Below are 23,717 nucleotides of genomic sequence, written 5' to 3'. Positions count from 1 at the left end.
TTGCTAGAGGCATATTAAAGGAGATGTATGGAGCTGTGAGAAGCTTTTCTCCCCATTTACTAAATATTTACAATGGGCATACTCCTAGCATTAGTTTTTTAATTGATTTATAATAATGTGTCTCCTTAAAAGATTGATTGACCAAAAAAAAAGAAAAAAAAAACCTTAAAATATTGGTTATTTACTGTGCATAGTTTCCCTGAAAAGAGTCTAGTTTTTCTTCCTGCATTATTTTTTCTTTCCTCTATAAGGGAACTAGTTTTTGGATGTGTTAGTTTCTTAAATGGTTATGAGACCTACACATGAACATGGTCAAATTTAGGCTGTAAATTTCAAAGTTCTTTGAATGTCTGAGATTTCAAATAGTCATGAACTATATCAAGTTATTTGACTATTGCGACAATGCCAATAAAAGAATTATTAGTACACTGAAAAATCTGAATTTCTCCCTTCCGAACTCCTATAATAATTTAAAGCAATTTGGGCTAATTAGCTTTTGACTTTATAAATAAAGTTAATAAGCAAAAACTTACTCAGGTTTCTGCTTAAAATAGGAGTGAAAACTTTGCAATCTTGAGAGGATAAGAAAAATTATATGAGACAAAACATGAGCAGAAATTGGAGAGAATACAATTTGAAAGATGATGGGGAGAAAAATTCGATGTAAATATTTTGATTTTTTTTAATGACTTTGATGCAAGAACACTCCAATCCTAGTTTCCTAAAAAATTGCAACAATTTCTGTGGCTTCAGTTAATGCTCTTACTTGTTCAGTGTTAAGTGGCTAGAGAAGATTGGAAATTTCCTCAAAACATTGAGTGTTGATTTTCCTTGAAGTTGATATATCATACTTTGAAGTATGATAGGCCTTTTTTTGTTGGTAGAACTGAAACGGAGACGTGATGCTGTAGGATGACATTTTCCAGAAAACACAAGACTGAATGCAGGTTTATTTGCAGTACCACAGTTGGTTCTCAGGACCACAGGGCTGCCTCTTACTCTAAGGGACAAGCTACTTGCCTTTAAAAAGAGATGTATTTTAAAATTTGTCTAAATATATCTCTGCATAATAGGCAGTCTATCACTTCAGCTGTCAAGCCTTACAGAACAGATTATTTCTGAGAAATGAAAAAAAAATAAATAACTTGAAAAAGAAATTGCAAGTAAAATATATATGTTGAAAAGTTTCTTTGAAACTACCCAAATTTCAGGGGCCAGAGAGATAGTACCGTGAGTAAGATGCTTGCCTTGCCTGCAGCCGGTCCAGGCTCTGTTCCTGCATCCCATGTGTTCCATCAATCCCACAGGTTTTTACAGTAAGGACATTTGAGTCAATAAATAAATAAATAAATAATAAAGTTAAACTTACTTTATCTGGGGACTCCAATTGGAGCTATCAAAGTGTCTAGAGGACCAGAAAGATAAGCCAGTGGGTTGGGTGCTGGTCTTCCCCGCCCATCTCCTGGGCACAGTAGAGAGTGACCCTTGGGAGAATAGATCTGGAAGGAGGAAGCCCTGAGCATCGCCAGGTGTGGCCCCAAAGCAGAAACAAAATCCCCAGAGCCACGTGAAAGGCATGCATTTTACATGTCGTAGGGCTGGAGAGTCTGTTGTTCCTAGGCATGATGACCCTGTGTATTGGGTCATTGAAAAAATGTATTTAGTGAAACTAGAGCTTCACTGTAAAAATGAAAGAAGAGTGTCTTTCCATGGTACCCTGAGGTAAGGATCTGTAATAGGAAAAAGCCATTTGGTTCTCAAAATACATATCTAAAAGACAAATGGAAAAACCATTTTTAACAAGTGATTGTGCTGTTTTGTTGATCTATTTGTTGATTTGTTGACCTATTACTCATTTTTTATTTTGTTGATCTATTACTCATTTTTGTGTGTGTGTTTTGCTTCTTTGAGCTCTTCCTCATGAGAAATAGCACTCTTGTTTTTATCACTAAAGCCAGTGATGTGTGTGCAGACACGGTTTGTCTGATAGCCTAGTGCTAGGAAGCTTCGGATTATTACTAGGGGATCCTACCTTACAATGATCAGCTCGTAAATGTATTAAGGACATTACTTAAAAGTTTTTATTTCTGATCTAATCTTCCTCACTTTTACATATTTTTTTTAAAACAGTCTCAACACATGAGAACTTTACTGTTTAAACTGTTCTAATAATGGAATGTAAACTGTTCTAATAATCAAAAGAGGCACAAAATTAATTTCTTTGAGAGAAGAATTCAGAGACCAACTGAGTACCCATAAAAATAAGTTCTGCTAAAAGAACGTCTCAGCATAAACAAACAGCATCTTAATACGAAAGTTGAGATGCTATTTCCTTAAAATGTTTCTGTGTGAGACTATTATATTCAAAACTGTAAGAGTATTTGCATGCAGGTGCTCAAAAAGATATGTAAGATGTTGTTTATGGTCTCGTTGGTCTATTTAAACTTATATTTGTGGGGCCCAAGACGTGGTATAGCAGGGAGGGCACTTGCCTTGCATGCAGCTGACCCAGAATCAATCCCTGGCATCCCAGATAGTCCCAGAGCATACCAGGAGTGATGGAGTGATTCCTGAGCACAGAGCCAGGGGTAACCCTGCACACCTCTGGATGTGCCCCCCAAAAAAATAAAAGGAAAAAAATCATATTTATCAGTCAGATGAGAAAAAAAGTCCAAATTTTAAACCATCTTTAGCAAGTTCCAAGAATCCTATTCTGATATTTAAATTAATTTCATCGACTTCAAATTTAATATTGATGGATGTCTTTTTAAAATAAACGCTGTGCATAGCGCTTTGACTCTGTCCGAGTTTCACCCTTTGAGATGCCTTTTTCTCCCAGAACTTCACGTTCTAAGCACGGAGCACCTGTAGCTGTGTATGGAAATACAGGCCTCTCGCAGGCTGCTTCGCTAGTGAACACCTTCCTGTTCTGTCTGGGTCTTGAGTATGCTGCAGGCATTTTCTTTTCCTCTCTACAAATCTTGCAGGTTCAGGCTACAGGGCTCAGCTAGGAGGCTAGGGAAGCCGTGACAAGTATCCCCAGGCTCTTCTCACGTGGCGACTTCTAGCTACAGCTCATGTTTATGTGCTCAACTATTTGCTGATCAGTAATTTATTTCCATGACAATTACCAATGCATTGCTCTAAGAGTAGTGAGACTTGGCATTATACAGTTTGGAATTTCAAATTTTAAAAAATCATTAGAAAGTGCGATTAATACGGGATAAGCAGCTTGGTGGTATTTTGTTAAAACTAGCTGATATAATTATCTCTTCTTAACTCCAAAATACTTGTGGATAATCTGGGAGTTAATCATTTTGAAACATAACACGGTTTTCTTTGTTTCATTAATCTGTATAAAATCACGCTTGACATCGCCCTGCAAACAGGAGAATTAGTATCTGACAAAGTGCCACTGGAGTTTTATAACTAAAACTCACTCCAGAGCTTAAATCACTCCTGATATTTATAGATGAAATAGTCAAATGTGTTTATGACATAAATATTACTCTGATGATTAAGAAAGATTCTCTGTTTTCTCCTGACTAGTTTGCACTACACTTCCTTTCATACAAATCAACTGCGTTTTAGTTATTGCAAATTGATCCCGTTGTAAAACACCATCAATAAAAATTCCACTATTTAAAGGAAATTAAAATGTAGTGCGGAGAGATACTACATGGTTAAAAGCTCTTGCCTTGTATGCGGCCGACCCTGGTTTGATCTCCGGCACCACAAAAAGTCCTCCAAGCCCCACCAGGAGTGAACCCTGAGCACAGAACCGGGAGTAAAACCCCTGAGCTCTGCCAGGGGTGGTCCACCATCCCCAAATTCAAATGCATTCTGGCTTTTTATGCTTATCTTTCTTTGTGGTCCTAATGATCAAAATGAATGAAATGATGAAAATGACTAGTGAATAGTTTGTAGAATAGTTTCACAGTGTTCAAAAACTGGTATGTTTTGCTTTAGAATTATGAATGAGCTTTTTTGAGGTATTGTCAGATGATATTTCACAGTCTTGCCATTCTGGGTGACAGTGAGACTTGGTGCTTTCTGGGAACCTGGGTGCTCTAGTTCTGTGTGGACATAGAGAGCGAGTAACCAGGGGAGCATCTATAGGATTTGCTGCCCTCTCCCTTGCACTTGATTGCCTTGGTTTCACTAACTGGGGCCATTTGTTCTGGGCTCCTGCAAGGTGGATATTGGTCTGTAACGATGGTTGAGTGACCTGGCTACCACAATGGCATGGAGAAATAACCGTTAGGAAACATTTTCTGAGGGTCTGGGAAGCTTCCCCCTGCCGCGCGCGAAGTCATATTTTCCTGGGGTTCTTCCCTGTTCCCCGCCAGCTGCTCTGTAGTTCTGTGGGACATCCTTGCTCTGCCCGGGCCTGCTCCTCTTGTAGATCAGGGCTTACTGTTCCCCTCTGGGTGTCGACGAAACACAAGTGTCTCAACTTCATTCCAGATTAGAGTTAAAAAGTTGTAGATGCTTGGGTTTGGACCTTCTGTATTTTATTTTATTTTACTATTACTGTGTTTGGCATATTGAATACGTCATGGGTAGCTTGCCAGGCTTTGCCATGCAGGCGAGATACTCTCGGTAGCTTGCAGGGCCTGCTCAAGCAGATCAATGAACAACGGAAGGACAGTGACAGTGACAGATTTTATTTTATCTTATTTCCTTTTGGGGTCACATGCAGCGATGCTCAGGGGTTATTCCTGGCTTTGCACTCAGGAATTACTCCTGGCGGTGCTCGGGAGACCATATAGGATGCTGGGGATCAAACCCTGGTCGCCACACGCAAGGGAAATGCCCTGCTTGCTATTACTCAAGCCCCTGAGATTTATTTTAATATATGTATATATATATATTATTTTTTCTTTGTAGTTTCTTACATGATTTAGAGCCAACATCCACTCCTCCTTTTGTCATTTAGAAACCTGCACCCCCCTTACCTCTTGCAACCCGATGACAAAGAGTCCGGGGTGCCTCTCCAGCTGGGGGAAGGACCCTGGGCCCCCCTCCCGTAGCGCGGACCCCCGCCAGCCCCGGGCCAGTCTGCCAACCCTTGTCCTCCTTTCTTGTCCACTCACAGGCATGGATCTCTTCTCCAACTGCACGGAGGAATGCAAAGCACTGGGCCACTCGGACCGCTGCTGGATGCCCTCGTTCGTCCCCTCCGACGGCCGCCAGGCCGCTGACTACCGCAGCAACCTGCACGTGCCGGGCATGGACTCCGTCCCGGACACCGAGGTGTTCGAGGCCCCCGAGGCCCAGCCGGGCCCCGAGCGCTCCTTCTCCACCTTCGGCAAAGAGAAGGCGCTACACAGCACGCTGGAGAGGAAAGAGTTGGACGGCCTGCTCTCCAGCACACGCGCGCCTTACAAACCGCCCTACTTGAGTAAGTATCTGGCCGGAGGCCGCGGCCACGCGGGCCAGGCCGGGGACACGGGCACCACGCCAGGTCTCTCTGTCTCGTTTTGTTTTCTAGGGAAGGTAGCGTTCAGGTGGTTCTCAGAAAGCAGGACCAAAGAGGCCGGGGGCTGCAGGCAGAGCTCGACGGTGGGAAAATGAATGTTGTCACCGAGAAGACAGACAGAGTCGTGGGGGGTAGGACTCCGTTGGGGAGGGGACAGTCATCACGCACACGTCCAGGAGGTGGATGTTGGATTGTCACCGTTTCTGAATGTCCTTCCTGCCTTCTTCTTCGTGGAGGGGGTCTAGGTGTCCGTGTGTTGGAAGGACTTCGTGCAGGGGTCGAGTTGTCTCTGGCTCAGAGCACGCTTGCCTTGTCTGGCCAGGCCAGCGTGCTCGGCAGATGACCCCATCTCATCCTGACATCACAGCCACCAAGGCCCGTCTCAGAACCCGTGGCAGCTGTGGCTTTGCCCGTGGGGCGTGGTGTCGTGGTTGCTTGCTGTGGACCAGGCCCAGATAAGGAGCAGACGCAGAGGGTGAGGGAGGCTAGCGCTGCCCCATGCTCAGCGAGTTTCCTTGAGCGCCTGGACGGTCGCTCTTGGCTCTTGGGCTTCTGCGACCACGTTCTCCAAGTAGGTCCCTTCATACAACAGCTGTGAACCAGAAAAAAAAACACTTCTAAGATTCCGCATTTCGATTCCTTTGAAGGATCTGAAGTTATCCTGTTGATTGTACATTTCATCAGAATTCTTTGTGGCTAGCTGATGGAAAAACAGCACTGACAATTTAGTGTTGTGGTGCAACCATGTTAGACTAGCAGGAGGTAAGGATGGAATTCAGACCAGTCCCATCCAAAGATGATTTTCTCTGGGAGAGCTGGTCCATTGTCCACAGTGGTTTCTTGTCTTCATCTTCTGGTGCAAAATAATCTGGTGATCACACACTAGAGAGAAGAGATAAGACTACTTGCAGACCTAGATATTCTTTTCTGACTTAGGGCATGGGAGGCGAAGGAAAACTAGATTTATAAGAATTTTTAAAAACCGTAGAAGAAGTTTACCCTTCAGCTTACCCTTAATAAATATAATTGTGAAAGGCATGGGTCGAATGCATCGAGGACTGTCACCCAGCGCTTTGATAATAACATACAGCACTTGGATGGCAAGAGTGAATCGGCCATTTGAGACAGTCATTATGATATGACAAATCATGATCAAATGATGTTTTATGAAAGGTGCATCTATTTTTCAAATTAATTTAGAAACGTCCTGATCTTAGTGTGTTTCAGCATTTAAATATTTTGGTATTAGTGTTCAGTGTTAGCATTTTAATATACACAACCATGTCATTGTACTACCCTCCAAATTACTGATGTTTGATTTCTAAGATTATCAAATGCAAGAAGTGTAAAAATACTGCAGAGGGGGAGAAAAATGAGAATTTCTAAACACTAACCAAGAAATAACTTGGATGGTGAAGTCAGAAGGTTAAAAACTCACACATTTACACACAGTAGCAAATTAAGTGCCCTAAAATAAAGTTGCCATCAGTAAGAACTCTAATACATGCTTGGCCAGTCAAAATGAAACTTGGAATTTCCATTTTATTTATTAGTGAGAACCAAACTTTTCATAATTTTGACAAGGTATTCTCAGTCATTTCACTTGAATACATGTCAAAGAGATATTTTCAATCATTTCAAAGCAAAATATCAAAGAACTTTTGATTCAGATAAATTGGAATTTGTATTTCTAAATAGAAACTCTTGCTGCTACTACAAATTAGCTTTTAAGTCTGTGTTATCATGGAGAAGGGCTGGAGCGATAGCACAACGGGTAGGGCATTGGCCTTACAAGCGGCCAACATGGCCGACCCGAGTTCGATTCCTCCGCCCCTCTCGGAGAGCCCGGCAAGCTACCGAGAGTATTCGATATGCCAGACACAGTAACAACAAAGTCTCCAATGGAGACGTTACTGGGCCCGCTCGAGCAAATCGACGATCAACGGGAGGGCCTTTACCTTACCTTTATCATGGAGAAATCATTTTTCCTTCTTTAGTGTTTACTGAGTAAAAACTCACACTTAGAATTGAATTTTAGACAGCTACAAATGTCTTTTCCCAGTATTTTTTAATTTAAAAATCATAATTTCATTAATGAAAGTATTAATGCCCCATATATTTTATTACATATCATTTAGATATGTGTTAGAATAAATTAGTTTTTAATATAAATTTGTGGGGTTTTTTATATCGTTTTAGCCAACTTGCATGCTAAAAATTAAGGATTTGGCCCTTGATGAGAAAAATAAGTGAGAAACAGAACTATTCTGTTTATATCTTTAGAACCAGTCTCTTTATATCTTCATATATTTCTGAAATGACTTAGACTTCTTGCAGTTAACATCGTAAACTCATATACTTATCTTTAAAATTATGTCATGGCTTTGATTTAAAGGCAGTCAATATTATGGATTATCTGCAAGTAAAAAACTGGAAACCCAAACCATCCAGATCACTTTGCTCCCTTAATTCATGAGAGTTAATCTGGTATCATTTATCATTAGGAATGAAAATATTCTCATCTTCTAAATTGAAAAGCACGTCCCTTATGTAATTAAAGAAGCTAAAAATTGACACTAATTACTTGCTTTTAATCAGAATGTTTAAATAATTACTCAGGTAGCTTTTTTTTCCTTTTCTAAACATGTGTTTGGTATTTTTAATGAACTAATGTACATTTTGATGCTCAGAAGTTAGCTGTAAATTTATTTCATTATTTTTATAACCCTGTTTTGAAAAGACTAATGAAGCCACCACTGCTATCATTTGTAACGTCAGGGCAATAGTGATACCCTTATTACAAATGAGATTATTGTTACCTAGATCAAAGTTTTATCGCTTTCTCTGCCTCTGGTTGCTAAATTTGAAGAAATTAACTTTTACCCAAAATAGGCATAGGCCCACAAAGATACACCAAATATAGTTATATTCTCCCCTGTTTATAACTCAACGTGAAAAATACCTAAAGAGTAAATCTAAAAACAAAATCAAAGAATGAATTGCATTTGTTGAGAAGAAATTTGTATTTTTCCATAGTAGTTTGGAGCTTCTCAGCTATTACTCTCCTGGCTTGTTATGAGTGCTTCATAAATATGTGCTCTCTTAATTTGTCCTAAGAATACAAAAGTGAGTATGGAGAAAGGGGTCTAAGGAAAATACTCAAGTCTGAGGAGATAGATTTAAGCACGAAGAATATTGCCATAAAATAAAGAGAAAGCCACGAATATTCTTTAGATTTACTTCAAGGCGTTAATAAATTTTAGCTAAACATCATTACACTTTTCTTAGAATATTAAAAAAAACTTTAAAACTTGATAAAAATCAATCATTATTTTTAACAGTTTTAATGTAAAAGAAGAAACATTCTATGGAGTTTTGAAAGAACATTGCCTTTTTATCATGACAACACCAAAAATTTGAAGTTTACTTTCTTTTATTTTTTATTTTTTTACTTACCTTTATTTATTTAATTATTTATTTATTTTTGCCTTTTTTCACTTTTGGAGTCACATCCAGCCATGCTCACGGCTGACTCCTGGCTCTTACTCAAGGATCACTCCTGGCGGTGCTCTGGGTTCCATACGTGGTGGTGGGAACCCACCCTGGGCCGGCTGTGTTCAAGGCAAGCGCCCCTGCCCACGGTGCTAGCTATCCAGCCCAATTTTGAATTTTAGATATGGAATATAGCTGCTAAGTTACATGATCAAGTACATATAAAAATAACTCTGATAAGTCCCAGCAAATAGGAAATATAAAAATAATGTAGATATGAGAATATAGTGGATAAGAGCTGACATTGCTATAATTTAGTAATGCCCAATCGTTAAAACATTTTTATAGTACATTTGCCTTGATACTGGCTTTACATTTTGGACCTCATCTTTTGAGATAGTTGGACTTTTTGGGGTAAGGTGCATACCCACCGGTGCTTAGGGCTTAATTCTGGCTCTGTGCTCAGGGATCACTCCTGTTGGTGCTCAAGGGCCATTTGCAGTTCTGGGGATCAAACTTGGGTTAAACATGTGCAAAGGAAGTGCCTTCCCCTCTATTGTCTCTCTGGTCCCATTTCTTAAGATTTTCTTTTTGTCAGCTAATAGCTCAAATCAACTAAAACAATGCAGTACTAAATGGGTAAGAATTTGTTTGGAAATATGTTGATTTCCTATTAATAACATACTCCAGAAGAATTGAAAATAGTCAATAAATAAGCAAGGAGATTTCATCCAGAATATACGCATTTAAATGTTTTTTTTTTCATTGAATTAAAAGGCCTTGCTCTAATGAATTACATTGAAGTGATAAAACTGCATTCTCCATTTTTTTTGAGGTGAGGTTGGACCATACTCAGCAGTGGTCAGCGTCTACTCCTGTGGTGGCTGGGGTCCATGTCGGGGTGAGGGTGGACAGGCCATATATGGTGCCAAGAATCCACTGGGGGGGTTGGTCATGTACAAGGAAATCATCTTCCCTGCTTGTACTATCTCTCTGGCCCTGTCGTTGATTTTTATATATGGGGAAAAAAAATCCATAGCATTTTCTATGATCATCATTTCATAGTAAACCCTTTCTTGAAAATTTGCATGATTCCTTACTGCCTCTGATCATGCAACATTCATGCTGGTCAAAAAAACTCCTCTCTGACCTCACTGTGTCAACTTTTGAGCTCTTCGGAATGATTTTTTTCATTCCAATCACAGTGACATTGCTCTGCGGGACTGTCTCTGTTTAGGAGCCCCAGTTTCCCACCTCCCCCAAATCAGTGGGCACACCTTACCGTTCTGAGACTTTAAACCCCCTGCCCTTTCCCTCAGAGATGTGAGAACACTGCCCGTTGGAAGAGTTCTCGCACACGCCCTTCATCCCAAGGGCCCTCTCTGGGGAGAGTTGCTGTATCTACATTGTTTCTGCAGAGCACTTCAAGTCTTTCTTTGATTGAAACCCTCAGCATCTTTTGTTTTGTCACATGTCTTCTAATCCCTTCATTATCTCAGCCTGCCTTCTGGAGTTGTAATTTGTTGAACTCAGCAATGTGGTAAGAGCATATATAGAATTGAAACTAAAATGATTTTTCTTATTGGTACACATTTCCCTCATATTTATATAACACTGCCAAGTATTTTCTCTAGGATTTGTATAATTCTTAATATCATAAATCTTGCACGATTTTATCAAATCCTTGAGTCCTCAAATAAGTGATGCCGTGACTGGCGTTTACTGCCTCTCTTGTCTCATAGTTCTATCCACGCACCACTAACTGAATGAATACTTGTTTCCGGAATCTTTTTTTTTCCCTTGGAAATGTGTTCATTTGTATTTCCTTTGTCTCTAGGTCATGCTACTTTTTAAAATATCCCACTTGACCGTGTTATCGTCTTTCATTCTTCTCTATAAAATTAGATCTGGGTGGGGGTCTGTGGAGAGATAGCACATTGGATAAGGCAAGTGCTTGAAAGAAGTGAACCCTGGTTGGGCCTCTGGCCCTGCCTAGGGTTCGAGGTGCCCCACCAGGAGTGATCACTGAACACAGAGGCAGGATTGAACTCTGGGCATAGCTGGATGTGGCCCACAATTCAAAAGAGAAAATAAAAATTGCATGTAGGTTTGTGAAGTTATTTTGTTTTAGCACATCTTTTTAGGACATATCAGTGTTTAATTTCCACTCTTTCTGATTTTTCCTCGAGTTCTTTTATCCAGGAATTAATGATTTAATCTCTCCTATTCAAAAGAGTTGCCATGAGCTGAGGAGGTAGCCTGTAGGGCTAGAGCTTGTAATTTGCACTCAGAAGTCCACAGTCAGTTCCCCAGCACCTCTGGGGCTGCTGGGCGCTGCTGGGAGGGACCTCCCAACAGCTAAGCTGGGCATAGCTCCTGGGGTGTGGTCCCAAACCAAAGAAAAACGGTACTAATAACAGCTGCCTCACATCAGCGCCATGAGCAAAATATACAAAAGGAAGAAATAACTCAGCATCAGAAAAAAAATGAAAAAAACAAGCAATTCATATTCTCTAGTCATTATTATGATTGTGTGTCCATTGACATTATGGTATTCCATTCACCCTGAAAAATCATAATCTATTCACAGTTGACATCACTGTTTTATGAAACTGACGGAGCCTTTGACCGCCCCGTCACTCTCCATCAATGAGATCTTAGAACATTATCGTCTTTCCTAGCTGTGGGGTAAAGTCTTACCTCAACTAATATGACAAAGAGGAAGCAATACAAACCCTTCCAAGATACAGATATTCTTCTAGCCTCTATAAGTTTGGCGGTTTCTGTAGATGGTTTTTGATTAGGTCAGGTGCCATTGTTCTTCTGTGATTCATCACATTCACCTGAAATATTGGCCTTTGAATCCCTTAGAACTAGTTAGTATCTCATCTTCTTTAGGTATATGACTCATTACCAGCAGTGCATACTCTAAATGTTAATACTTATGTGACAAAAAATTAATGGGTGAATGACTGATTTTGTCACTTTACAATTGTTTCTGTAGTTCTGTTATTATTCTCTCATTTCCACAAATGTTCATGCATACAATTTTTGATAACTCCAGGAAAACTTTCTTCCCCCCTTTCACTTTATAATGTTCTCAAGATTCCTCTGTAGCCTAGTCTATGAGGAGAAGTTGATTTTAAACTTGCTTAGAATATTACAGTGACTCTCCTGCATTTTGAAAAATGTGATAGTTTTGCAATTCTTAGAGATTTTTAAAGAGTTTTAATGTCTTTTGATTTGTTCTGAGACTTATTTTGTATCCTAGGGAGAAGTTAGATTTGTTTTGTATCTCTTAATTCTTAGAATTTTAATTACTTCTTATCTTACAATCAGAGAGAAACTCTTTCATTTGCAGATTTTATTTGCTAACAGAAATCATAGTCTAGCTCTCATCCTCCATTTTTTTCATCAAGGTAATGAGTATCTATTTTCCTTTTGGTAAGGCACACTTTAGTATCTAATTTCCATGTAGGATTTACTTGTTATGAATTAGAAATTTTATTTCATAGGTATATGGCTAAATTAAAAAATGTACATTTAAAGATAGAGAACTAATTGGTAAGGTGATTCTTCTATTTAGTCAACATCTTACACTCGTTAGTATGTGAGCGTCATCTATTTTTATAGTAATTCATTTCATGCATACTGTATTTTGTTAACACTTAGCATGTTAATACTATTTATATACCTCATTTTATATTACAGATCCTTGCCATCCTCTTTCTTATTTTGTACATTGGAAGTAAATTCACATAAATATTTGTCTATGATGTGAGTTTAACAAAGGAAGATTATTGATTAATATAAATAGAATTATTCTATGGAAAGGAGTATCTATTTGGGAATTTTTTTCCTGCCTCATCATACTGAAGATCTGTGGGTTAAAACTTACATGCATTAAGTTATAAAGATATTGTTAATAAGTCTGGAATATACAGATTCAACTGCTTATAAAAATCATTAAACATTATTCAATCCTAAATGTCCCAGACTTTTTTTGGGTGAATCTGCGTCTTCTGAAATCCTTTTAATTTGAATGGATGGAGTTATTCATATAATCAGAAATTGTTTTGAACTATGAAGTCCATCGCTCAAGATAAAATAATATTAGTCAATCAGGACTGAACTCAACATAATGTAAGTCAGTTTAACATTTCTCAAAGTATTATAAATATTTTGGGATTTTCACACCAGATCTCCATTAAATTTCCTAATTGCCATCATAGTGATCTCTAATAACCTTTGTCAGGGTAGGTGGAGAGAATACAGATTTGGCGAAAATTCACCCCCCAAATGTAATTACATATTCAAGAACATGTTTGCAGATAAAATCTGAACTGTATCTCTAATTTTATAATTGATGGATTTTCTAACATCCTATCTATACATTATACTTAGCAAGGCACAGGAACCGATTCTTTCTCAGAGATGCCTTTCTTTTAACATTTAAAAGACTGAAAGATAAGATCTGAGATTTATTTAAATAGAATTTTAAGATCTCTTTGAAAAAAAATCTTATCTAACTTGCCAAAGGATAGTCCAATTAATTATTATAAGTAGATTTTCTATGTTCTATTTTTATTATTGTATGAATACCCTCATATATAGTGACTTGCTCCATAGAAGCGTTATGCTGTTTGTTTTATTCGGCTTTAGTTACTGTATCCGTTGCCAGAGAAAGAGGAGAACGTGCTTGTGGCCAACAAGACGTGTGTCCGGTCACTTCACCAAGCAGGGCTGTGGACGTGACAAGTCTCAACCTTGCTTAGAAACACGGAAGGGATACAGTCGAATTTTGATTTTTTGATTTAGTTTTTAAGGGACTGGTGGAAATCTTGAAGAACAACTCACATAACTAATAAGGAAAAACCAACAATGATGATTTAGAGAATATATCTGGTTTCTGAGGTTTATGTACTCTGAGGAAGAAGTGTTTCTGCTTGTAAAACGGTCATCAGGAACTTATTTTCCTCTTTACTGTGGGCACCAGCCTACACTATATTTCAGTATTGCCTGATGAGGACATTTAATTGTATATTTTACAAATATTAGAAAATTGACTTTAGTTTGTCCTCTAGACTTTTAAGCTACATCTATCTATCTATCTATATTGTATATATATGTTATATATAGGCATATATAGATATTTAGAGAGTAAATATGTTTCCTCATAAAAGACATATTTGTAAATGCTCTTGTCAATTTTTTCATATTTCCTAGAAGAATAAAAAACTGTTTTTCTGGGCTTGCTCTTCAAGCTGCCTTCTCCCCGGAACACGGATACTGCTGGTCTTGATGTTTCTTTGCTCATTTCCACTCTGGGGAATCCTGTGTTCTCGGTCGAATGCATCCTTCTCCCTCTCTTATCCTCACATCTCTCTAAATAAGTTTGCATAAAAATTATCTTGCTTCACTTAAAAAAATGTTGATCTACTCACTAAAGTAAGGCATAGAAAAATTTTATATTAAATACAGAGTTACAGAGTAAAATTTTGAATCACCTTGGACAAACACCACTACTGAGAGGTTTCCAATGTTCAACTAAATAAATATATAGTTGATATTGACTCAACATGTAGACACTGTAGAAAGTTCTGGAGCCAAAGACATAGCACAGGGCTTAAGGCATTTGGCTTACATTCATCTGCCCCAGTTTTCATCCCAGCACAAGGAAATAAGACAAGAAGGAAGGAAGGAAGGAAGGAAGGAAGGAAGGAAGGAAGGAAGGAAGGAAGGAAATAGTGGGGAAAGTAGAGAGCTTTCTTAATGAGAGAAAATCCTGGCAATGTCCTGTGATTCAGTAATTCACATAGTTTCGGTAAAACTGATAGAAACAAGTCCAGAGATAGGGGAGTTAATGTTAGCGTTTGACATTTACTATCTCTTTAAAACATCTAGGAAACCTGGAGATGAGCCTGGAAAGTTAATAGAAATCCTTGTACCGTTATTTACACCAATGATAAACCTGATGCCAAATCTGCCTCATTGCTAATCAATAAAAATGTGGTTTAAGGATTCTTCGTCACAAAAATAGTCACTGAATGATTCATCGGACCTCTTGAATTCTATATATTGATATATATTGGATGATTTCCTCATGTTAACCTGTTTTTAGATGAAAAACTGATAGAAAATTTTGATCAGAATTCATAGTTTTACTATTTTTTTTAAAGTTTTAAAAGAGAATTCAGTGAGATATCTGAATAGAGAAAATGGTGTACAAACTCCCCATGTTCTCGAGCTTAAACTAAGCAATCCTTGGACACATTTGTTTTATACAAATGTTAGCACAACTTCACTTAGATTTGTAGCAAATTCAAGGTTCTGCTGTTTAATCCACTCAACTTTAATACACATTTATTAAAGATTAAATTGTTTTTAGCATGACTATGAAAACGATCTTCCTGAGAAAAACTTTATTATTACTTGTCTAGTGAGTAGTGATATTTCTACATTTTTCTCATAAGTATTTTCAGTTTGCTCTTCCACGGTTTAAATATACTTCAAAGTAGCAATTCCTTTTTATTTTAAATTGCTAACTCTTTAGTAAAACATAATGTGCCTATAGAAATATACAGCAATCCAAAGTGTGCAGCTGAAGACTTTTTCACAACATGAACACATTTATGAAATTAGTTAATGACACATTTACTGGATTCTGTATCCAGGTACCCAAAGAGCCTCGCATCTCAGTCTGTCCAACCCTGTTCGGGCCTTGATGTGTATGTGTGTGTAGGGGGGAGGGTCCTCAGGCAGGGGCTTTGCATGAGGAACTCCTGGATTCATCCGATCCCTGGCACCCCTGTCCCCTCCCCAAGCATTGTCCTGTGTGCCCTGGTGCATCTTTTATCGAAACAATGAATCTAGTCAAAGTAGATAGAGTGTTAACTAGAACTCATCTGCCTCACAGGAATTGGGAGGGGTGGGAGGTGGGGTTCTATTGGGGTTCGTGGTAAAATATAAGTATTGGTAAAGGGAAATGTGTTTGATATTTACATGACTGAGTTCTAAACCTGAAAGCTCTGTAACTTTTCCCATAGTGATTCAATAAATAAATAAATTATAAAAAAAAAAGAAGAAATGAAAGAATGTGTCATATCGGGCTCGAGAAGGGACTGGGTGGTAGAGACAGGCCTTGTGTGTGAAAGACCCCGTGTGTGACACTAGGTTCAATGCCAGTCACTACAGAAAGAAAAGAATCACAGAATTCCAGTTTCCGGCCCCTTCCACGTGTCATTACACGACCCTTCCCCCCCCCCCCCCATGTTATCTCTGTTCTGGTTTCTAAGCAAAGGTTAAGTTTTCTCAGTTTTATCATTCCTATCATTTGATGAGTGAGGGAATGCAGCATATTTGAGGCTCACGAAAATGTGGCATCCAGAGAATCCCTCTGCTAGCTGGAGAAAGGGGTCAGTGGAGTTTTGATGGAGTCTGGCGTGGAGGCTCGTGGCTAGAATGCCTTCTTGGATACAAGTTCTCTTGCTATCTTTGGAGTTCTTTTGTCTAATCTGCCAGAAAGGCTTATGGCTTGTTTCTGTGTCTTTCTTGTTGATTGAAACATAATCTGTTCCTTCGTGGTGTTTCATAGAAACAGATATCTAAATGTGTTAACTTATAGCAAAAGAGCTTTAAAAAAAAAGTGAAAATGTCTGTGTTTCACATTTCTTCGAGCCTACGTTAGAGGACAGTGACCAGTTGGAGTCTAGGGCACTGAAAGGTGGTTGAGAATAAAAGAAAGAAAACAGCATATCTGATGAAAAGGATCAAGGGAGTGAGAGCGAGAAGGAAAGGGGAGAGGTGAGGGCTAATGTGAAGTTATTAGACAACATCGCACAGATAAGAAGATCGTGACTCTGCTCAGTTTACCTGTTTACTGAGCGCAGCAAAGAGAAAGTGAACCTCGAACGCATCCTAACGGATTTAAATTGCACCTTATGAGAAGTGCCATGGCCCCAGCATGGCCATTTGCTCCAGAGCCAAGGAGAAACATGCCACCTAGAAAGCTTGAAGCCGTAGAGGCCCCCTGCCCCTGGGGGTTGAGTTGTGGGGGGCTCCTGCAGGGTGAGCCTCTTCCCCCTGTGTGTGTCCCAGCCTGGGCCTGGAGACAGATGGGGACTTGCCCAGGCTGAGCTTCAATCTAGCACTAGAACGGGTCCAGGGCACACAGGGCTTTGCAGTGACAGTGCTCAATGCTATGGATCATTCAGTGCTCAGGAACAAAGACTAAGATGTCATAGTTTCAGAAGGAAGTTTGGCAACGTCTCCGAGTGCAAAAGCCAAGTATGAAAATGCCTATTATGTCTTAGAGAAATAACATTTCATTGACAAATCAGAGTGAATTCTATTTCCACTGGGCTTGGATTAAGGATTTGGAGAATGTTTATATGGGGGGGGGGGAGTGCTCTAAAATGTGTCTATTAGAAATCTGTGTCACGACTTAAAGGATAAGATAATATAAAAGACCACGCATGGCAGATGACGGGAGGTTTCCATCTCTTAGCTTGCCAGGTATGGAAGCTGCCCGTACCGATGTGACTGTAAGAATTTCCCACTGTGGGAGGCCGAGGACATTGGTCCGAAGGTTGAGGACTTGCTTTGGATGCTCAAGGCCCCACACGGGGTCCCTGCTACTGCAAATGTCCCCTCCCGCCCCTCTCAGCACCGCCTGGCATGGCTGGTGACCCCCAGCACCGCCAGGTCTGGTCCTGAACTGTCAGATGAGCACAGTCCAGCCTAGCGTTGTTGGGTGTGCCCCGCAAGACCCCCGAGCACTTTTTGAGAGCCCCCTACTCTCCCCACTCCACATGCATGAATATCCCATTTGAGGCATTCTACTGACTTCTGCTGAATTGGTAGAAAACATTATTGGTTTCAGTGTCTGTGAAATCATTTATAGTTAACGTGAAATAGCCATTATGGGTTAGTCAAGGTCAAGTTCCCCGCAGGCTGCAAACCTAGCAGAGATGCAGCTCTGTCGCTGCCGGTGGAGATCCCAGATGTCTCATACACCATCATTTTATTTTCCGCTGATGTCTTCAGGAAACATTAAAAGGGACTGGAGTTTGATAATGTGGAAGTTTTAATAAATCATTTAAGTAAAGTAAAATGAAAGGGGAAGTAATTGGGGGATTGTGTTAGACACTAAAGCTAGATCTAATAATCAGGGTAGATGCTGTTTACTGAATGCCCATTTGATAGCTGTCATAGATAAAATGACAAAGAAAGGCACCGATTTTATAAGCACACAGTCTTATAGGTGGCATTCTCATTGATCGGGAATCATAAGTGGATTATGAATAATTTTAAATTAGAAACATGACTATTTTTTTATTATGCAGATGTCCCGGAGTTGATGAAAGGTATATGGCTTAGACAGTGTAGAGATGACTTTTGTTGAAAGTGCTTTCAAACTTCCTTGAACTTAAGCTAAGGATTTGGGCAATCTTTATTTTAGTTATGTTACATTTTATATTTCTCAAAATATAACAACCAGATAGAGTGTGGAGAGAGCTCAATGTATGGATCTCATGCTTAGATGCAAGAATCCTTGGCTTGTCCCTGACATTCCAGGCTAACCAGAATATTGCCAGGAGCAACCTATGAGCACTGAGCCAGGAGTAGCCACTGAGTACCACAGAGTGACCTCACTCCCCCAAAAAGTTGACTCATAGAAATTATCGGTAATGACAAGTTTTAAATGCTGACTTCCATGAGAATCATTTTTAGTCTATAGTTGACATGAATATCTTTATCTCGCACACAAAATGGAACTTGAGACCTAAGAATATAACTCGGACACTTAAATCTTGCTTTGTAGGAATTCTTCAGAGCAATGATGTTTTCCAAAGGCCTCTAAAAAAGTGTGCTAATATAGCTGGAATGAAAGCCTATTACCTCCCCACTACCTACAAACATTTAGCCTCGCTGACAAAGGGAATATATTGCTTTGAAGTTGATTTTAAATCTTATGTACTTTCTGAAACGCTTTGAAGTTTTTCACACTCAAATTACTTTCTAATTTCTGAGGGTGTCAGTGGGCACTGTCGTTTGTGCTGCTCTTAGTCATTGTGAAGTGGTGCCATGACAACGCAGGACCTCAGAACCGTGCTTGGCCGCTCCATCCAGGCTCCGCCACGTGAATGTTCTTGCAGAACGAGGTGCTATAAATGTCCTCAAAGCCCGCGGCCTGGGAAAATGATTATGGCTCCTGAGCCCCTCACAGATGAATGAAAGTCAGATCAATATCTTAATTTTAAATACAAGTATGATCACTCGGTCAACTTACGTATGGCAGAGAGACAGACACACACGGGGACCCGGCAGGAAATCCAGCAGGGCGTGTGGTGAGAACAGGTGTGTTTTCAAGGACCACAAATTGCCTCATGTGTCCTCACCTGACCCCCGAGGGTTGTGAGTCTTGTGCATGTAAATGCCCAGGTGAGGTCATCTCAAGAAATCCGCTCTGGATCTTTCTTGATGCATGCAGAAACATGATTTCTTTTTGTTTTTTTGTTTTTCTTTTTTGTTTTTTTGGGTCATGTCCGGCTAGGCTCAGAGGTTACTCCTAATCTGCTCTCAGAAATCACTCTGCAGTGCTCGGGAAACCATATGGGGTGCTGGGAGTGTACCCTGGGTCAGCTGCATACGAACCAAACACTGCACCTGCTGTACTGTTGCTCTGGCCCAGAGCTACCTTTAAGTCGGTTGGTTAGTTTCGGGGCCATCCTTGGTGGTGCTCGGGGGTTATTTCTAGTCCAGGGGTGACCCTCAGCAGTGCTGGCTGTATGCAAGACAGTACCTTAACCTCCATCCCATATATCAGACCCACGAAAGCATTTTTCAGCACCTAATCTGGACACCACATGCAATGATGTCTTTAATCCCCTTGTCCCAAATCTCAAGCAAACGACTCAGCCTGCTTTGAGGTTATTTTTTTCCACAATGGACTAACCTTTGGCATCTTGCAGTTCTATTGAAAGTTTTGAACTTCTTTCCTACTGGACAGAACAGCCCGCTTCCAAACTCAGATGACGTGTCCTAACAGCATATCTGCAAGGCATTCCCTGCTTTCCCTCAGCGTAACTCATTTTGTCTATTTACATGGAAGCTAACTGGAAGAATCTACCTTTCGGAGGTAAAACGCTTTCAGATTTTGTTCCCCAAATAGGTGCCATTTCCTCTGGACGCAGAGCCTACCATCTCCTGCTCCGACACCCATGCTTCTTTCTATCAGAGAAGGGACTGGGTGTCAGTATCTCTGGGGCCAAACTGCCAGGGTCCAGATCCTCATTCAGCCTGTTCCAAACTGTGTGACCTCTCCAGTCTCGTTAACCTTCGTGTAACTCATTTTCCTCATCTGTGACATAGATCCTCAAAAGCTCATTGGGGAGATTAAATTATTTAAAATCTTTAAAGCAGTGAGTGCCTGGCCCAAAGGAAGCACTCATTAAGTGTTCAAGGCAACTAAATATTCAGTTAAAATTGGAACAATGACATCAGCCTGGGTATGGGGAAAATTAAAATTCTGGGCTTAAATAGAACTAATTATGCTATTTTACTCCCAGAAAAAAAAATCAAACTCCAAAGATTCTTTTCATGATACATGACTATTTTGCATCTGCAGAATGTATACGTTTTAAAATACGGTATTGCCATCTTTCTATTTCATCTTTGACCAATGAAATGTATAGAATAGAACCAAATGCATACTCAGCAAAGAGTAAGTTTTATCCATTTTCTGATGATTTTGTTTACAAAATATGATGACAACTTTCAGAATTTCTTATTTTCTTGTTTTCCCTTTTAAATTAAATTTCCTTATTAAAATCAGATACTTGATTTTAAAACAATAACCTGATAAAAAAAAAGACTTCTTTGAGACAAACATGTTTTAATTCAGCATAAAAAGCTACATATTAATGATTATAACATTTTAAAAACATTTATTCAGTTTCTTAAAATTAATTTCTTAAATTATTCTAGTTTAGGTAATGTGTTACAATGCTATTAATGTTGATGGTTTTCAGTTCCCTCAGAATTTCTAAGTCATATAAGTTGATGTCCATCTGCATTTACTTTATATCTGACGATTGCATTAGCTCATTCCTGTAAATTGTTGCCTTTTGATAGTGTGTTGTTACTCAGAAGAGTTCTGATATCTCTTAGTGTGAGATACAAGTCTCTAAAATCATCACAGAAAGTAAAAGAAAGACAGCCTTTCAGTTGGTAAAATTAGATTTCTGTCAGATACCCCAAAGATACCTAAGTCTGCCATAAATCAGTATATCTGGGCACACACAAACCCAGAGTTTCATGCCTCTTTTTTTTTCCTTTGTCACTAAAACCCTGTTATTCCTTATTCTCACGGAGTCTTCTAACTCTATCTTGTACCTTTGACTTTCAAAGTCAGACAGTTAGCAAATGATGTCACAAGTCCATTGAGAAATGTCTATAAAATGCCCCAACTTTTACTCTGTTTATGGTTTATTCATTGGATGCTCTGTGCAGCCTTTATGATTTTATGATTCTGTGTTTTCTGTCTTCGCCATCAAATTTCCGTAAATATCTCTATCTTCCCTGCATCACAGGAAACTGAGTGACTTGAGTCTGGTACCCGGCGGCATTTCGGAACTGTATACGCTTATTTCTTTTTTATGTTTCATACGAAAATAAACATATACCATTTGTTTTTACCAAACTGTGAAATTTCCTCATTTAATCAGGCTGCTTCTCAAACATGGAACAAATGAAAATTTAAGAAAGATTTTATTGTTCTTTAATTTCTCTGTGAGTGAAAATGTAGGTTCCTTCATGTAAACTTCTCTCTTTATGAAATACCCTGGTTCTGTGCCGATTTAAATTTCTCATTTCATTTAGAGAACAGCAAATTGTATATTAGAATGAAATGTCTATAATTCTTGGGAAATATCCGGAGTAGAATCAAAGAAAGATTTATAGATTTCTTCTCTGAGGTACATACTGGAACACTCTCGGGAATATTCTAAATTTCCAAATATATAAAATAAATCCGGGGATGGGAGATAATGAATGTTGAAATTTAAAGTTTTTGGGGGGTGACTGGAGCAATTGTACTGCAGACAGGGCACTTGCCTTGCATGTGATCAACCCTGGTTTGATCTCCAGATCACTGCCAAGAGTAATTCCTGACTGAAAAGCTGGAACTAAACCCTATGTACCACTGAGTGTAGAAAAAAATAAACATAAAGTTATGTTTGGGAACATTAAGACATCCTTTAACTAATAATACCCATAGTAGCTCATAATGATTGGGGTCATATTACGAGTCCCCACCCCCCACCTGAAGACCAGAGAAAATCTTTAGACCTTTTTATTTAAGAAGCTTTCTGTTGAAGCCTTTCCACAGTTGAATGAATTATGTATTAATTCTGTTCAGTTTACAGATGATGGAGTGAAGGGGTGGCGAGTGAGGGAGAGCCTTGCTTTTTTATGGGAGACCATCCGGTTCTAAAGTGGGCATTTATAATCTGTTCACATCCACAATCCCAGGCCGGAGAAGCTAAACTCTATTCAGAAGAAAGTGAGGAAGGATCTATTATGCAGTGTTGTATTTATGTTTTTGTTTCACTAGCCAAGTATTTTTGTAGTTGTCAAGCTTTGTGGCTCTTGGGTCTAGGGGGGTGAATGAAAATGAAGGGATTCATTTTCAAAGGGGAGAAAAAGTGTAGTTTTTTGCATTCAGAATGTAGCCGCAAACGGGGAAGTTATCCAGGATGGCTCTCAAATGATCAGATTGGAGAGTTGGGGTCTGACTATGTATGCAGTAATAATCTGCTCCCCTCCTACCACCAGGAAAAGCGTGGTTTTGATTAGAAAATTGATAATCTTTAGAAAGCCCTGGGCACTGGATTTTATTGCAGTGAAAAAAATTCATGCGAAAAATTATATCTGCTATAAATATATAAATATGTAATAGATAAATATATATGCGCATGGTCTCAACATAATTCTGTTCAATAACTTCTCCTTGTAATGTTCATGAGAAAAGAAATTGCAGATTATATCCAACAAAATGTTATTTGAGGATTATTTCATTATATATCATTTTGCTTAACTTTCAGTTTCCAAGAACCTATCTATGGCACTCAGCGAGGACTTACTATTTATAGTAAAGCTTATAAAAAAAAAAGTGTGTTTTCCTTTTTAAGTTGAGTTTTGGAAGTAAAAAGTAGAAAGTAGATGCAAGGGAAGGTGATCATAAAAGACAGTGGTACATTCACAGATAGCAGCGGTTATTTATAGGTTAAAAAATATTAGACCAAATATATGAGACCTTTAGTCACTTAAAGTATGTTATTTTCAATGGCCTAATTCAGATTGTCCTGTGTCTTTACTATCGGTGATAGACCAGGTGTTCCTAGAGTGATATTTACTTTTGAGTACTTCCCTGTGAAAGAATTAATCTAGGAGTAATATTTTATTTTTGAAAATGCGTCTTGTAGTCATAAAATGTCACAGTTCACTTGTGACAGATGTGCGCATTAGTTTTTCTTGGTTAAGAATTCCGGTTAAGAATGTTTGCGTGGGTCCTAGCTTTGGTTGTGGTTGTCTCTGCTCCAAACTGGAGTTTGTGGACTAAAATCCTTCTCAGAACTGAGGCGCTGCCTGTTTTCATTCCCCTCTAACGACGCTCCTTAGAATTGACTTATCAGCCACGTAGCACTAAAGCAGGCATTTTGAATGAAAAAATATTCCATTC

The 23,717-nt window shown here is 39.1% G+C and overlaps 1 protein-coding gene across 2 annotated transcripts in view; it reads left to right on the top strand.

The window, feature by feature from the left end:
• The window catches only part of PCDH10 (protocadherin 10), a 57,723-nt gene that overhangs the window by 8,809 nt on the left and 25,197 nt on the right, over positions 1–23,717 (top strand). For both annotated transcript variants that reach the window (XM_056134550.1, XM_056134551.1), the window contains exon 4: positions 5,099–5,404. In XM_056134550.1, coding sequence (XP_055990525.1) covers positions 5,099–5,404 — 306 coding nt within the window. The remainder of the gene's footprint in view (positions 1–5,098; positions 5,405–23,717) is intronic.

Source organism: Sorex fumeus, unplaced genomic scaffold (assembly GCF_029834395.1).
Source record: "Sorex fumeus unplaced genomic scaffold, SorFum_2.1 ptg000099l, whole genome shotgun sequence".
NCBI lineage: Eukaryota > Metazoa > Chordata > Mammalia > Eulipotyphla > Soricidae > Sorex > Sorex fumeus.
This window is presented reverse-complemented; position numbering and strand designations above follow the sequence as displayed.